Raw genomic sequence first — 15,382 nt, forward strand, 5'->3', positions numbered from 1 at the left:
ATGCCATACACTGCGCCGTTGAAGACGTTGCTCTCCGCACAACACATCGAATACACTGAATCGCCCACCGAAGAGACGTGTGAGCGACCCACTTTGGTCCGCTCCTCTTCGGAACGGCTTCAGAACTCCCGTTCATACTCCTCAACCTCTTACACCCGTCGTCATCGGAGGAGTCCTTCGATCAATAAACCGACAGTGCATTCTGCTCCAGAATCTCCGACCCGAGCATCCTCCTCTATCGATCCACATGCCAGCCTTCGACAGTCTCCACCTCCGGTGACCAACGCGATGATCCCTCCTGGGGCTGTAATCTCGCCACCCGAGTCTGCCCCGAACTCCAGCGATGAGGAATCACCATATCGGAATGGAGAGGGGTTCAAAATGGATGAGCTCGAGGCTGCTGTCAGATCAATCAAACTAAGAAGGGAGAGCTCACCAGAAAGAATGGACCCAGAGACCACGGAGACAAAGGCACAGAAACAGACTCAGGCCTCACCCAGTGTGTCATCAACGACCACTGCGGCCACTGAGGCTAAACCCACTCGACCTAAGCTTCCTCACTTGCCACTGTCCAAAGAAGCTCGAAGGATCGCTCATTCCCGATCATCCACTGAAACCGCCATTGATTTGACCCGGGAAGAGGCACTGACTAGCTCGCCCGATGACAGCGATGTCGACATGACCGTAAAGCCCCCAATGGTTCGCAAGAAGTCAGGTGAGCTTGTTCGACCTGCTCTCCGTCCTCCTTCAGCGCGACGACGACCATCAAGCATGCCCGGCACACCTGTCTATGCCAAGGCAGTACATTTTGACTCCCACTTGGAGCACATTCGACACTTCCTCCAGCTTGACCGCCCCTTGGCCGTGAGCGCAAATACTTCCCCGGTTGACAGCCACGACACTAAAGACGAGTTTCCTTTCGGCTCTGACTCGCAAGGCCCTTCATGGGAATGGGAGATCAAGCTCGCCAACTGGCCAAAGGACATTTCATCCCAAGCTAATCGCCCAGTTCGCCTCGAACGGTTGTTCTTGTCGGCTGATAAGAGTACCTTGATCGGCACGGTGGCCGTGGCCAACCTCGCTTTCCAAAAGTATGTGACTGCCCGGTTCACATTGGATTATTGGAGAACTACCTCCGAAGTCGGGGCGGCATACTGCCATGACGTTCGCCGTCAACAGGCCGCCGATGGGTTTGACCGCTTTTCGTTCGACTTCAAGCTGAATGATCAAGCAAATCTGGAGACCAAGACCATGTTCATGTGCATTCGCTACAACGTGGCTGGCCAGGAGTACTGGGACAACAACGACTCAGTGAATTATCAAGTCGATTTCCACAAAGTTCCCAAGACCCCCACCACCAAGTCTACCAGTGGTGGATCTCGCCCTACTCTCCCGCGAAGCCGGTCTTTTACCAGCACCCATACCATTCGCCCGCAATCGATGCCTCCAACATATGATTTTCCTGACCTTGCCGGGAAGCCATCGTTCGCGAACCCTTTCAACGGCTCCAACGGCGCGCCTTTGACTCGGACCCCCTCGGATGAAATCGATACGATCGCACCCCCCAAGCGCCGCGAGAACTCCAAGGCATTCGGTAACCGGTACGATTTCGGAGCGTCATTGTCTGCAGCCATGCGGTCAAAGGCACCTGTGGATCGGACCACCCTGGCTGCCCGTGCGAAATTTGGAGAGCCCGCGGAGCCGACTCCAAAGCCAACCAAGAAGACTGCTAGCTTTGATGGCCCTGGTCCTGCAGTGAGCGATAACTCCCGCGTTGGAGGTCGTGCGGAAGATCTGAAACCTTCCTCTTTGGTATCTAGCAAGCCACGTCTCGAGTCCACTGTGTACCAGGAGTTGGTCGATAAGTACTGCTTTGTAAGTTCACTTATCCACCATCCCCCCACATTACATTCACCTAACATTCGACAGTATGGATCGCCGCAAGGTTCGAACATAAAGGCACCACCAACTACCGCAACCACCCGGGAGGGTGAAGCCCCGAAGCACATCTCTGTACCAGCCTGTCCTTCTCCGCCCCTATCTCCCCGCTCCCCGGCTGTCCTCAAAGCCCCCACGGCCGAGGCACCTCGTTCCGTTAGCCCCCGCACCTCTCCGCGTCCTTCGCCTTCCCCTATGGGGTACCGCTATTCTTTTAACCGCGGTTTTATGAATGACCCTCACTCTTCAACCGTCATTAGAGGGTGAGTTAACATAGACTGTTCTATGAACGCCTTGAATCCCCGCTCTGATCGTTTCGGTCGGCCTTGAATGCACATCGTTGACGCCTTCCGTGAAGAGGACTCGGGATTCCTCGCGTTGAAGTGGACAGATCCTATGCCTCAATTTCGAATTTTGCACCCCCGTGTATCGGCGCTGTTTGAAGGATATGAATCTTTTGATTTCCTTTTTCCCACTTGAATCTCAACACCTCTACCCGCCAGTGGTTTTCAGTCTCGGCATTTGTGAGCGATTGTCTTTGCGATGCATAATAAACCGCGGGCCTTTGCAAACATCTGCTGTGACTTGATCCCATCTGCGTCGAGAGAAATTATCGACGCGACCGTCCCAATAACATTACCGGTCATCTTTAGGTTTTAACTTTTTTCTTTTGATTTTTCACGGGGTTCTTAACTGCGCATGATGACGAAACGATTTCTTTTCTTCGAGGCATTTTCACTTCTTTGCTGTTCTTCGGATTGGCCCTTCTTTTTCAACGCAAAAGTTTTTAGTTCGCCCGCCTCCACTCTCGACTTTCAATGCATCGCACTTACTTTATGGGTTGTCTATCGCATGGTGTTCTGGAGCTCTCTGGTTTATTTTTTTTGTTTCCTTTTTATTTCTTTCACGCTTTTTCAACTTCCACACAATGCTGGCTGCCTATATGGTAGGACGCGGACAAGGGATGCGAAGACGCGATTATGCGAAGATGCGAAGATTACTGATACATGACTGCCCTCGACATTGTGAACGTAGTTCGAAATGATACGAGACATGATAAACGCTGAACTACTGTTCTTTTCTTTTCCTTATAGACCTGTCTGTATTGTAGTTCTAGCAATATGTAAAGAGAAAGTAGATGTGACATAATTGACTCAACAAGCATGGCAATGGTTCCCATAAAAGCAAAACGAAGTTCCCATTCCTCCGAGATATACTTCCACATGCGGTTAGGTCAATTCTTATCTTATCGCCACGTGACCAGTATCAATTGTCGCTCAGCACTGAAAGTGCGGGCACAGCAATGCCTTTTTTTTAGTCTGGAAACTGACACTTTCATAACACCCTCTTGCTCCTTCCCGCAATCACCGCCATTGCAGAATTGTAATTCTCTCGCTTACATAAAAATTCCCCCAAATCACGCGTAGTCGTCCATTCCCTTATTTAAATCGCCTTCCCCCTCCCGCTTACTGTTTTTTCTCTTTTTCCCTCTGTTCCCAACCAAACGCGTCTTATTTCCATCAATTATCGACTACTTAAGCGTCGATTTTATCAATTTCGGTCTGAAATTTACATTTCTTCATCTTTGAAAATATGTCTGGACGTAAGTTTTACCTCGTTTCTCTTCTTTACCTACTGTGAACTGCCTATTTCCTTTGTTGTCGTTGTCGTGAGGTTCAAAACAGGCAACTGGCGATCCCCGGTTGGCACGTGATCCACACCTTAAGGCACCAACTGCATCTCACTTGGCCTAATCGGGAAAAGCTTCTCATCTCTATACATCTTAACACAACCTACCCTCACCACCCCTCCTAGTCCTAATAATCCTATGACCCTTACCCATACCCCTTCCATCACATCCACAATCTTCATGCAAAAAAAACTAATTAACCCCCACAGGCGGCAAAGGAGGCAAAGGTCTCGGCAAGGGCGGCGCCAAGCGCCACCGCAAGATCTTGCGCGACAACATCCAGGGAATTACCAAGCCCGCCATCCGTCGTCTTGCCCGCCGTGGTGGTGTCAAGCGTATCTCCGCTATGATCTACGAGGAGACCCGTGGTGTGCTCAAGTCCTTCCTTGAGTCTGTTATCCGCGACGCCGTCACCTACACCGAGCACGCCAAGCGCAAGACCGTCACTTCCCTCGATGTCGTCTATGCCCTCAAGCGCCAGGGCCGTACCCTCTACGGTTTCGGTGGTTAAATTGGGTCTCGTGTTGTTTCGAGCTCGATGCCACAAGGCTCTGCTTTAATGTGCCACGGTTGATGGTTTCTTTTTTGCGTTTGGGTTGGGGTTTCGGTTTCGGTGGTGCTTTTGCGCCGTGGTTTGGGATTGGACGGGTGTCCTTGTTAGTTAGGTTTTGATTGAAATTGTATTGGCCTATTGGGGTCCAATGGAACTTGGGTTCTCGATCTCACACTTCGTTGGTGCAGCTCGTGTAGTGTGTAGCTTGAACAATGCCACAAGAGAGGTTCATTTACAACATGATAGGTAGTCAATGGCCTCATTCGGGATCAGCCCTTGTATATAGTAGTTTAGGCTATCGATGGGCTATTACATTTCGAGAGGCACAAGCTCTAATAGCAACACTTCAATATCTACCTGAGCAGCCGAGTTGGTTGCTTCAGCATGGCGTTGCTGTTGCTCAGCCATTAACTGTGACCTCGTTGATACGGCTTCACTGGCGGCTGTAAGTCTATAAGCATCTCAGTCGAGCACTTGCTACCAAGGTTCTTTTCAACGACACTAGGCACTATCTGAGTTCTTCCATCTAGCCGCTAGGCGCGTAATGCATAAGAGAAAGAAGATCTTGCTGCGGATTCTTCTGATCAACGATGAAGCAGTAAGCGGTTATATAATACAGCACTACTCTTGATCACGTTACAGAAATGTGTCTAACCTTGGAAGGTCTGCAATTTCTAGATAAAGCTAACGTACTGTATCGTCTTTTTTATTTAGTAGCGAGAAAGATATCTCCTGGGTAAATACTACTAAAGGGTACCAGGGTAATCATATGATAGGATAGTCTTATAAGCACTGTTAAACCGGTTAAGAAATATGAGGATTCTCGTTCAGCAAAAATGCTGGTCGACGAACTTATATCCTGGGAAGGATTTTGGCCGATGGCCATCGGACGACGAGGTTACGAGGCTGGCGAGTCTCGTAGTCAACATTATCATCAGATATACTTGCTCTTTCACGTATGATATGATTTTTGTAGTTTTCAAATAGCGAAAATGGCATAGTAAGACGAGCATTACTAATAGAAACAAATACCCAGGAAGAAGCCACACCTTGAACTCTTCCTCCTGCTGTTCGGATGCTCGGGGATCCCTCTGGGCTAGAGATCAATTGTTCTAGATAATCTGTAATCTGTAATCAGTTGAAATTGGTTGTAGAAAGAAACGGAGGTGACAAGGGAAACGAGCGAGAACATACTCAAGAGATACCAAGGTACCTAGATACGCAAGGTGATGAAGTGGGAACAGAGTCAATAGTCGGCTATATATATCTGCTGGCAGAGGCCCTGAGTGTGAACCTGCCCAAATGCATTTCCTACCGAATCCTTATGACCAAAATCGACGAAAAAGACCAACTATAGCAATCAAGGACTGAATGATACGAGCCCGGGCCTCAAGGTGAATGAACCATTTTCGATGTAGATATACAAATATAGCCTTGGACCATCCGGATCCCCTAGGCTCCACATGAAGTTGAAGTACTAACTTTGAGAGGGCGATGAGGCGCGCTAGGATCAGGACTAATTCTAGACTATGACTGTGAGTCCATTCAATGACAAGCTGATGTGGACCACATGGGCATCATGCAATCAAAATACTGTACCCCGGAGATCATCTCACTTAGGCACCTTTCAAACTACAGAGCAATAGAGTGGGGACCGACATATATGCTTACAAGATTGACGTGTACGATCGATCACCTTTTTAGTTACTGGGGTCATTCGCAACAGAGGTGACGAAGATATACGGGTAGTCGACCGGAAGGGACTCGGGATGAAGGTCAAGAGGAAGGGCTTCACCAAAACATTTTGAACAGAGCTGTAAACAGTCACAGTGGAGAACCAATGTTCTTAAACCAAAGTGTTGGTGGATTAGCCCACAATACGCTGAGGAGAAATCTCCTAGAATCAAGGCCCAGGGCCCGTAGCGCAGATAATGGAAAGATAGATAGGAATTTTCGTTCTTCAGTATCTTAATGCGCCTATTTCAGTAGATGTGTGATCATAGACGTTGGGCCTCGCATTTTTCGCGTTTTTCAGAACTCCCGCGCTGTCACCACCATGGTAAACTGAACTTAAACCCCCCCAAAAACACACTTAAGCGGACTTGGCCTGGACAGCCTCACGACCCTTGGCGATCCGAGCAAGGATGTTCTCGCGGTCCTTGTCGAGGTGGAGCTTGGTGATGATGACGTTGGAGGCGGAGATGGGGATGGGGACGGACTGGCCGTTGGTCTTCTCGCGGGCGACACGCTCGATGTGGACGACGTACTTGAGACGGTAGACGGTGGTGATACGGCCGGTCTGTCCCTTGCTGGAGCCCCGAGCCACGATCACCTCATCGTCCTTGCGGAGAGGGATGGAGCGGACCTAATATGGACATGTTAGAATTCTGCATTTGGAATTTTTTGTCCTCCATTTCGTTCCAAATCTGGCGTCGTCGGCGTTGATTTGGGTTCCCAGTGTATTCCAATTTCGATGGTGGGCGCGAGCCCACTTCCAATGAATGAAAAAAAGTTCATGCCAAATTCATTTCGCCTTCGAGGGGTATCCAGATTGCTCAAGTGTTGTTCCAACGTACATTGTACTTCTCCTGAAGTTCCTTGCTCAGGTGAGCGCTCATGCGGACGCGGCGCTCGCTGGAGGGAGCGGAGAAGTGAGCCTTGCGCGACTTCCGGCGCGAAGAGGCGAGACCTGAAAAAGGACTATCAGCATACTGGGTCGAATTGGCGAAATATAGGTTTGTCGGCGAGGAAAAAATAACAAGGAGTCACGTACTCTGGTTCATGGCGGGCATATTGTCGGAGCCTCTTAAGGGGATCGTGAAAGAGCTCGGGGCGGTTGTCGTTGGAGTCGTCGAGATTTGAGAGCCAAAAGGTTTAATGGAAATTATTGTGCGCTGTGCGTCACATGACCACCCACTCGCTAGGGCTGCGCTTTAATTGGTTAATGCCCCACTCTTCCGCTCCGCTGAGTCATCCAGGACCAGCTCAATACCCATATTTATCCACTCTGCATCTCTTCTCTTCATATGGTTGTTTGGACGAGATGTCAATTGGAATCTTGCAATTGTCCTATTTCTTACAACTCATTTGTATTAAGTCTTCGAATTTCCATCTTGAATTTGATCTGTTCTATTTTATGAACACAATGCTCGTTCCAAATCGCCTGCAAACAACGATCCACATACTCCGTATGCGCCTACCGAACACCACCCCTATGGCCAAGAGGGATGACGCCTATACCTCAATGTCTAGCTTCTTATGCGATGTCGAATAGCTTGTTGAGACTGAACCCATGATTGAATGAATCACTATGAATCGTTAAGTGGCAATTCAATCTCCACAATCTATTCGACGTCCAAAAGCCATCCTGTCATGATCTGTAATAGAGATTCGGGGTTGATGGTTGTCTGTCACGCATATTGAGCAGCCCGGTTGCCTTGGAAATTACTCTTTTTTTGTTAGATCAATCCCGCGGGCCGAACTTTAGGATCAGCTTGCCACTTGGGGTGTACCACGCTGCCCTGACATTCACGTCGCGGACTGGTCACACCTTGACCTTTTTTGTACGAGATTGGGCTGGAATATCTGGTATACACAACTTACATTCAATTGCCGACCCTACTTTAACAGCGTACATCACGACTAATCTGCGCCAAGCATTAGAGGCTTGCCTTTGTATTGCAAGAATTCCGATGCAATTTCACGCTAGGCAAGGTCTTGGACTAAAACAAGCTAACCCTTCACTGTCAGTCAGCGCTCGCAAAACGCTTTATTGTGTGGTACCGGTTGCCCTAGACCGGTTCGCTCAAATTACCTTCCTTATAATATCATGCAATTAAAGAAGACGTGCCCAATCGGTCCATCGGTGGGAAAGCACCCGTTGAAATGCCATACATCGCACACGCACACCGAAATAACACACCAGCATAACACTTTCTTGAGACTTAGTGGCCTTCCTTCCAACATTTACATTCGATCATCTAGAACTCTAGCTAGGAAGGCGACCTTGAGATAAATCCAAATTACGTAATGAACGGTGTCCACGGGCCCCGAGAGAGGGCGGAGAATAGTCCGTCGACTACTCGAGACCTCCAGCATGGAACCCACCTATAAATTACTGGATTCTTCATTGAAACAGGAAATCATTCTACTTTCCAACTCCAAGACTACTTAATGTACTGAATATTCCATCATCTGTTACCAACCCATTGCATCAAAGTTAGTATTCTGGCGTTGCCAACTCCCATAATCGAAATACTGACGATGACTAGCCACTACTGCAAGGGTACCTAGCGGTGTCAGAAACATGGCCTCAGCATCATTGAAAAGCGCCGGAAAATATCTTTACCCCCGAGAGACATCTCGTCATGCCGCGACCATTCTCGGGTTTCCATCCAAGGTCTCCATCGCCCCGGCCTACTATGAAAGCGCATGTACCGATATCGCCAACCTGGCCGCCGCAATTTCGGCTCACGAGCCAGTGAGACTATACACGCGGCCCGAGGATGTGCTGAAAGCAAACTCAATGGTTGGTCAGGCAGTCACGAAGTATCCCGGGGACAGTTCAAATGTTTCTGTTATTCCATTCCTCACAAACCATCTTTGGGTCCGTGATACAGGCCCTGTCTATGTACACGGAGTTGATGAATACGCCCGAAAGCAGCGTTTTGCGATCAATTTCCGCTTCAGTGAATGGGGAAGAAAAGATGACATTGGTGACCACGATCGAGCCGCTGACGGTCTTGAATGGCCCGTTATGGAGAGTGAACAGCTTCAGGAAAACACAACATTTGCTCAACGAGTCATTGAATCCGATGTCTCTCCGTCTCCGGTGACTACAGTGGAATCAAAGCTTTGTTTGGAGGGGGGTGCATTAGTTGTGGATGGCGAAGGAACACTTCTGGCCACAGAGAGTAGCATCCTCAATGAAAACCGCAATCCAAATCTTTCTCGTGCTGAGATTGAGGATGAATTACGCCGAGTGCTAGGAGTTGAGAAAATCATCTGGTTCCCGGGCAAGAAAGATCTGGATGTGACTGATGTACATGCTGATGCGGAAGTGAACTTTATTCGACCCGGTGTTATTGTCCTCTCACGCCCCCATTCCAGCGCCCCTCAGGAATGGATTACGGTTTATAAGCAGATCAGGGAAATTCTAGAACAGTCAGTTGATGCGAAAGGTCGTCATTTCGAAATACACACCGTCAATGAACCGAATCCTCGATGTTTGGGAGAGTTATTCTATGAGGAACCAGCGACAAACTATGTCAACTTTTATTTCGTGAATGGAGGGCTCATTCTTCCCCAGTTTGGAGACAGCCAGAGAGATCAAGAAGCTTTGGATTTGTTTGAGAGGCTGTGTCCTGATCGTGTGGTTCGCCCGGTGCATGTTACTGGGCTTCCTCTGGCCGGAGGGGTGATTCACTGCGCAACCCAACCAATCCTTGCTACCGAAGTTTGAAATGGAGTAAATTTCATTATAAATAATTTCACATTATTTGGCTGGCTATGAAGTCTGAAGTCCCTTTTCAGGGCAGAAAGCGTAGATGTATCTGTACTTGAAGTTGTCATATAAATTAAAGAGATTTGAGTGATATCGGATCACTGATTGATGGGTTCAGCGAGAGAACTGGGGATGGTGTCCGATTGGTTCGACCGTATACCCCTCAATGCCTCCCATTCATGCTCCAGCATAGATAGATTGATAATGTCATGCCAGCCCCGAAAGTGTCGTACAGCCTCACGTTCCCGGCCTTCTTCCACAAACCCAAGCTTTCTATAAAGTTTTAGTGCGTTGTGGTTGAATGAAAATGCGCTGATGCACATCCTGTGGAATCCTGCATGCATAAATGCCCAGTCGAGAGCCCAGTTTACCGCCTCGCCGCCGTACCCTCGGCCCCGGTATCCTTCTGCGAAGGATAAACCCATCATTACATTTCTGTGATGACCAGTATCTTCTCCCTGTACACTGAAGATGCTCAAGTGGCCAATTGGGATTGATTCAGTGGTATGATTGGCTCGGATTGAGGATTTAGTCTCAGAGCCAGTCTTCGTATCCCCATTTTCAGAGGGATTCGGGGCAGGAAGACAGATCAATACTCCAAGGATGGCTTGTTGAAATCTCTTGATGAAGTCTTCAGCGGAAGCTTTATGCTGTGGACGCTTGAGGCGCATGGTGCTCATTGTCTGGATGGTGCTGTCGTTGAGGATGGAATATTGAATGAATTCCCTGTCCTCTGCGGAGTCCTCTGGAGCTCGATAGAGCAGGCGCTTGGACCTGTAAAGTTCCGCCGGTGCTTGAATTGATGCCATATTGAAATGTTGGGTTAAATCAGAAATATAAGATAGATGCATAAATCTACCCACATTTCGGATGATTGGCAGATTTATACCTGGCCCTGGAGCCCCGGAGGCTTGGAGACCAGGAGGTAGACAAAAGCTGAGTGACAAGAGAAGCATCCCGAGGTCCACGGGTGCTATATTGGTGGTAGCCAATCGGCATGAAATATTTAACGCCATTTCGTGCCCCAAAGAGGGGCCGATCAACACTAGTGATACCGGGGTCTCGATTAGGCATAAGGACACAGCCAGAATTGAATAATGTCACAGGAGGCATATTCCAAAAAGAGAATGAAGCTTGGAGTAAAGCCCTGCGAGAGATTGCGAATGCGATGGGTGGTCTAAAGTGGCGTGTTATATTCACGACAAATGCTGCCAGCATTTCCGCTACGTTCCTAGATTCATAAACACCCGATACCGAGGACCAAGTCTCAAACAATTGAAAGCTCAACCTACCTCGCTTCTTTTATCTCAATGGCCTTGCGCTATCTAGATGAGGATGTCTGTAGATATGAGAGGAATGAAGATGTACCGTATGCAAAGACACCAAATTAAGATATGTAGGGGATAAAAACATTAGTGACTAGATCACATATAGAGCTGTCGTGGTAGTTATTCGCCCTCCACAACAGAATGTCACAATATACACTAATTTTGCCAATGATTGCACTGAAAGGCAGATATAAACAAACCAGCTGAGGAATCACTCCCGATGCGGACCCCGATCCTTTTCCCAGAACCAATGATAAAAGCTTTTCCATTCGGCTGCCTCTTCTTCGACGTAGTCTCCAACCAGCTCAGCTGTTTCGTTGACATCGTCTGGAACCGAGGCCATGGGAACCTTTAGTCCAGAGGAAGCATCAATACCATGGTCTGCATTTCCAGCTGCATCAGCCGCACCAGCGGCAACAGCAGAGTTCGAGGTCATGTCAACAGTGACATTGCCGGAATTAGCGTTCAGCAATTCCTCAGCACCCTCTTTGGCTCTCTCTGCTAAGTCGCGTGCTCCTTCACGCGCCACCTCTGTATACTCCTCAGCCTGTTCGCGAGCACGCTCCATTAGTTCTTCTGGGGAGGGATAGCGGCGTGCAAGCATCAGAAGAAGATAGTAGCTCTTAATTATGGAGGAATAGACAGCGTCTTTGGCGAGCATAGTAAAGCCGTGCGAGAAGAAGCCCTTCAGGACTTCACCTTGTAGCCCTGCATAAAGCCCCGTGACCCCATCCGTGCGAGCCATTGTGATTACCGTGGAGATAATTTCAGGCGTGAGTGAGGATATGAGTGAAGTCGGCGTTGTTGTAGGTTCTGTAGACTTAGACTTGGAGTTGCTCATTACTTGCGCTCTGGTCTTGGCAAGGGAGAAGGGGTATGTAATCGATGAGGCAGCGACTTTGCTCAGGGCTGCAAGGAGAAATGTTAGGGCTGCCGGAGGTTTGTCGCGTTTTGACTGTGGAAGGAGAGTGCGCTTGAGAAACTCGTTAAGAAAGAATGTGAGTGATGGGTTGAGGGTGAGAATCAAAGTTGCTGAGTATCCCGACCAAAAACCCAAGAGACCTTTCTCAGCTCGAATGCGAGCCGCGATGTCGCTCGTTGATAGATTCTTTGCATTTCCATCTTTTCGTGCTGCAGAGGTCTGCTTGCGCGCCACAATGTTCGACAGGGGTGTGGTAAACAGCTTTGCCAACGAACCCGCGAGTATACCAACAGCTAGCTCATCAAATACCGGAAGAACAACGTTTTTGCTCCTGGCCGCTCGTTCCGCGCCAACTCGTGCGACTATCCTCTTTTGACGAATAGCGCTGTATGCAAGAAAGAAAAGGAAGGAGTCTGCAATTGTCTTCCAAGTGTCCTGCGCCAGACCAGGATACAAGCCCGCAATTCCTTGTTGTGCAATTATCTTGCGAGCAGCATCAATCACGCTGGTATACCCCTCATCGTCTTCGTCGATATCCGACTTCTCATTCGAGTCGCTGTCCTTTTGTTTCTGGGTCTGTAGACGTGCTACTATAACATTGAGAGGATAGACAACGACATTCGATATAGCTGCACCAACAGCACCGGCAGTTGCATTTCCCAGAGCGGGGAGGGCTGGGCCACGGAGGGCTGCTGACTTCCAGTCGCGCGGGTCATGGGCTTCGTAGCGATATGAGGGGTGGTAGACGTCCTTTTGCCATGGTTGTTAATTTAGTCGGACGGCACAGACAATTCAGGGGTATGTTAAGACGAGAAAACGAGCTGAGGATTATCACATACCAGTTGAGATTCATACGACAGCTTATATTCAGCCATGGCTGGTTGGACTAATGTAAGCCCTAAGGTATCGTGCTTGAAACCCAGTCGAGACTTGTTGCTGTCCTGGCTGCTATCAATCTTTGAATTTTGCACCAAATGGCTAATTGAATGAGATAATTTTTGAGAGAAACTAAGAGCAGAAATGTATCCAAAGGTAAGAAAGTAACAAGGTCATGAATGTGATTGCCGAGGATGTGGAGGGATTACATCATGCCGATCATGTGCGATAACGGTATCATGCAACGTCCACTTCGGTCCTGAGGTGCTCTCGATGGATTTATCGATGGTAGGATATCATTATCTGGTTCGTAGCGTGGTTCTCCACTGTATTCATGTGAACTTGGTGGCCGATCTTCGGTATATCTTTCTTCTGAGTGTTCTTTACCAGTGTATATATAGCTCATCAGCGTTTTTACCTGTATCTTCAACCGGGATCTATGGCCGTTGGCGAACACTGTGTTGGCAGCTTTAGTCTTTTTTTCTTCTTTCTTTACCTTCTTCTTCTTGTGCGATGGAGGAAATGGCTCGTGCAGGGGCTTTCGCTATTTTCTTTCCTCGTGGTCAAAAGGCTCTTTTCTATTTCTACCGGCCATAGACACCTGAGGCCTCGAATTTCGCGATGTTCTACAAAGTTGATTTGAACTTGTACACCCATTTCTCAGGCGAAAATTTACTGTCACGAGGAGTACTCTCACAAAATCATCTGTGTATTCGAAAACACGATCCATGTAATTACGGTGTTTGAAATAGACAGGAACTGCATAAAATTCCTCTATATCCTTCTAATCAAATGTGGAGGAACTTTTCAAGCCCCGTTCATCACTGGCTCTTTTGCTCAACTTGGGTCTCGGCTGCAACAAATGCACCACGCAGTTCTTTTGCCGCCTCCCATAGCACCCACAATGGAAGGAAGACCCAGAGTGTGTTGAAGAAGAACAAGTATAGCCAAAGGTAGACCGGGTCTTCGGTGGCAAGTGACGTGCTTCCGGTAAGCCACTCCGGCGCAAAAGTCATGAATCCACCATACAACTCTGCCGTTGCGAGGGCAATTGCAACGAACCACAATGTGGCCTTGACACTGCCACGGGACTTGGTAGTGAGGGTCTCGTTAGACGATCGAGACAATAGATAGCAGATGTATACAGCGGCGGGACCCCCAATGAAAACAGTCAACAACTCCAGAGAGATGACGGTCAGATCAGCACCGGCCCAGCGGCGGTCTGCCTTTGCATATTCTTGCCACAGACGTGCGGTTGGGCCGGTGCCGTAGGCGGGACCGTATAAACGGGTAGGGTCATTGAGGAAGAAAGGCCCCTGGTGTGGGGTACTCGTGACGGTGGTATAGCTGAAGAAGCATTGATATGCAAAGGAGCCCTCAATGAACAGGTGGGTGAGGGCATCGTAGGCATGCCAGAAGAAAAGTACGCGATCGCGCGTTTTGTTGGCTGGGATGAGGGCCTTGCTGAGAATGAATGCGGCCGGCATCAGGGAGAGAGATACGGCGATGCAGAGGACAGTGGGAGCATCTAAGGTAAAGGAGTCGGTGGACGACATTAAGGCAACCATTGTTTCGGTTTTGAGATTGCGCGTAAATCGCGAGGGGATTCGAGCGGAAGGAGGAAGAATCTAGGGTAATGAAGAGCTATGGAGCTCGTGTTAAAGGTCTGAACTGGATTTAAGTGTGTTTCATGCTTTGCAGCAGTGATAGCTGAAGCGTTTGAAAGAAGCAAACGAAATCATTTAGGGGTTGACAGCTGAGATCAATATTTTGTGTTGCCTGAGGCATGATGTGGGTCTTGACCTGTTTGCTGTGTCAACTCTTGACTTTCGATTTTCTATTCAATCACTCTTGAAATCAGACCAGAATCCTTTCAATAGCATTTCGCATGGCTGTTTGTCCCCACTTTGTCCTATGTTCTAATTTGGGCTACCTGGAGCTATACGAAAGGAATGCGGGAACATAGTACATGGCTCCTTCGCCATGCCCGACCCCACGAGATAATGTCGAACAATCCAACTAAATCCGTCACTTCGATCCCTTAAGGGTCCATACTTGCTGTCAAATCCCCTAATAGAGGCCAATCTCCGCAAGCTTCTTTGTTCCCGCAGGAAACACAGCCTGGTGGCGCATCGATCAAAGAAACATGCGCTTTCAAGGGCTGTCTACATTACATACCGGTCGTCATGTATAGATTTTCTCTTGTCTGACCAATGCTCGTATAGCAGCTCAATTGTACGCTATGTGAATGGTTGACTCAATGATTATCCGAAGCGATTGGGCTTGATCATCCACTTATTACTGAACCAACACCAAATTGGCTGGGAATGCTTGGCGAGTATTCCTTCGAGTTCGTTTCTTTCACGGCTCTTTTTAGGGTCTTGCCGGTCTTTCGTTTGTTTTGCGAGAGAAAACGCTTTGTTATATTTGCTCTGCTTACTCCGGTGCGGCCCATTTGAAAGAAATTTTACTCATATTGTCTGCTTGACTGAGAGTGGGAAATTCTTGCTAGAATCCCTCGAGTATTCGCAACCTGATAGTGTTCTTTTAATGTTGATTTCTTTTTTCAAGC

The 15,382-nt window shown here is 48.4% G+C and overlaps 7 protein-coding genes across 7 annotated transcripts; 3 read left to right on the forward strand and 4 right to left on the reverse strand.

The window, feature by feature from the left end:
• On the forward strand, positions 1-2,205 carry N7529_010525 (protein phosphatase regulator GAC1; the record flags this gene model as incomplete). Its single annotated transcript, XM_057246052.1, has 2 exons — positions 1-1,875; positions 1,930-2,205. 2 exons carry the CDS (start codon positions 1-3, stop codon positions 2,203-2,205), a joined length of 2,151 nt encoding a protein of 716 aa, XP_057094315.1.
• Positions 2,206-3,531: 1,326 nt separating this feature from the next.
• Positions 3,532-4,139, forward strand: N7529_010526 (histone H4; the record flags this gene model as incomplete). Its single annotated transcript, XM_057246053.1, has 2 exons — positions 3,532-3,541; positions 3,838-4,139. The coding sequence occupies 2 exons, from the start codon at positions 3,532-3,534 to the stop codon at positions 4,137-4,139; spliced, it is 312 nt and encodes a 103-aa protein (XP_057094316.1).
• A 2,134-nt stretch (positions 4,140-6,273) lies between these two features.
• Positions 6,274-6,973, reverse strand: N7529_010527 (60S ribosomal protein uL24; the record flags this gene model as incomplete). The annotated part of the gene is made up of 3 exons (XM_057246054.1): positions 6,274-6,546; positions 6,758-6,870; positions 6,955-6,973. 3 exons carry the CDS (start codon positions 6,971-6,973, stop codon positions 6,274-6,276), a joined length of 405 nt encoding a protein of 134 aa, XP_057094317.1.
• Positions 6,974-8,487: 1,514 nt separating this feature from the next.
• N7529_010528 (agmatine deiminase family protein) lies at positions 8,488-9,642 on the forward strand (the record flags this gene model as incomplete). The annotated part of the gene is made up of 1 exon (XM_057246055.1): positions 8,488-9,642. The coding sequence occupies one exon, from the start codon at positions 8,488-8,490 to the stop codon at positions 9,640-9,642; it is 1,155 nt and encodes a 384-aa protein (XP_057094318.1).
• Positions 9,643-9,782: 140 nt separating this feature from the next.
• Positions 9,783-10,493, reverse strand: N7529_010529 (GNAT family N-acetyltransferase; the record flags this gene model as incomplete). The annotated part of the gene is made up of 1 exon (XM_057246056.1): positions 9,783-10,493. The coding sequence occupies one exon, from the start codon at positions 10,491-10,493 to the stop codon at positions 9,783-9,785; it is 711 nt and encodes a 236-aa protein (XP_057094319.1).
• Positions 10,494-11,223: 730 nt separating this feature from the next.
• N7529_010530 (putative mitochondrial carrier protein) lies at positions 11,224-12,809 on the reverse strand (the record flags this gene model as incomplete). The annotated part of the gene is made up of 2 exons (XM_057246057.1): positions 11,224-12,684; positions 12,774-12,809. 2 exons carry the CDS (start codon positions 12,807-12,809, stop codon positions 11,224-11,226), a joined length of 1,497 nt encoding a protein of 498 aa, XP_057094320.1.
• An 822-nt stretch (positions 12,810-13,631) lies between these two features.
• On the reverse strand, positions 13,632-14,366 carry N7529_010531 (EXPERA domain-containing protein; the record flags this gene model as incomplete). Its single annotated transcript, XM_057246058.1, has 1 exon — positions 13,632-14,366. One exon carries the CDS (start codon positions 14,364-14,366, stop codon positions 13,632-13,634), a length of 735 nt encoding a protein of 244 aa, XP_057094321.1.
• Between the last annotated feature and the right edge of the window lie 1,016 nt (positions 14,367-15,382).

This window comes from Penicillium soppii (genome assembly GCF_028829465.1).
Source record: "Penicillium soppii strain IBT 18220 chromosome Unknown utg000007l, whole genome shotgun sequence".
NCBI lineage: Eukaryota > Fungi > Ascomycota > Eurotiomycetes > Eurotiales > Aspergillaceae > Penicillium > Penicillium soppii.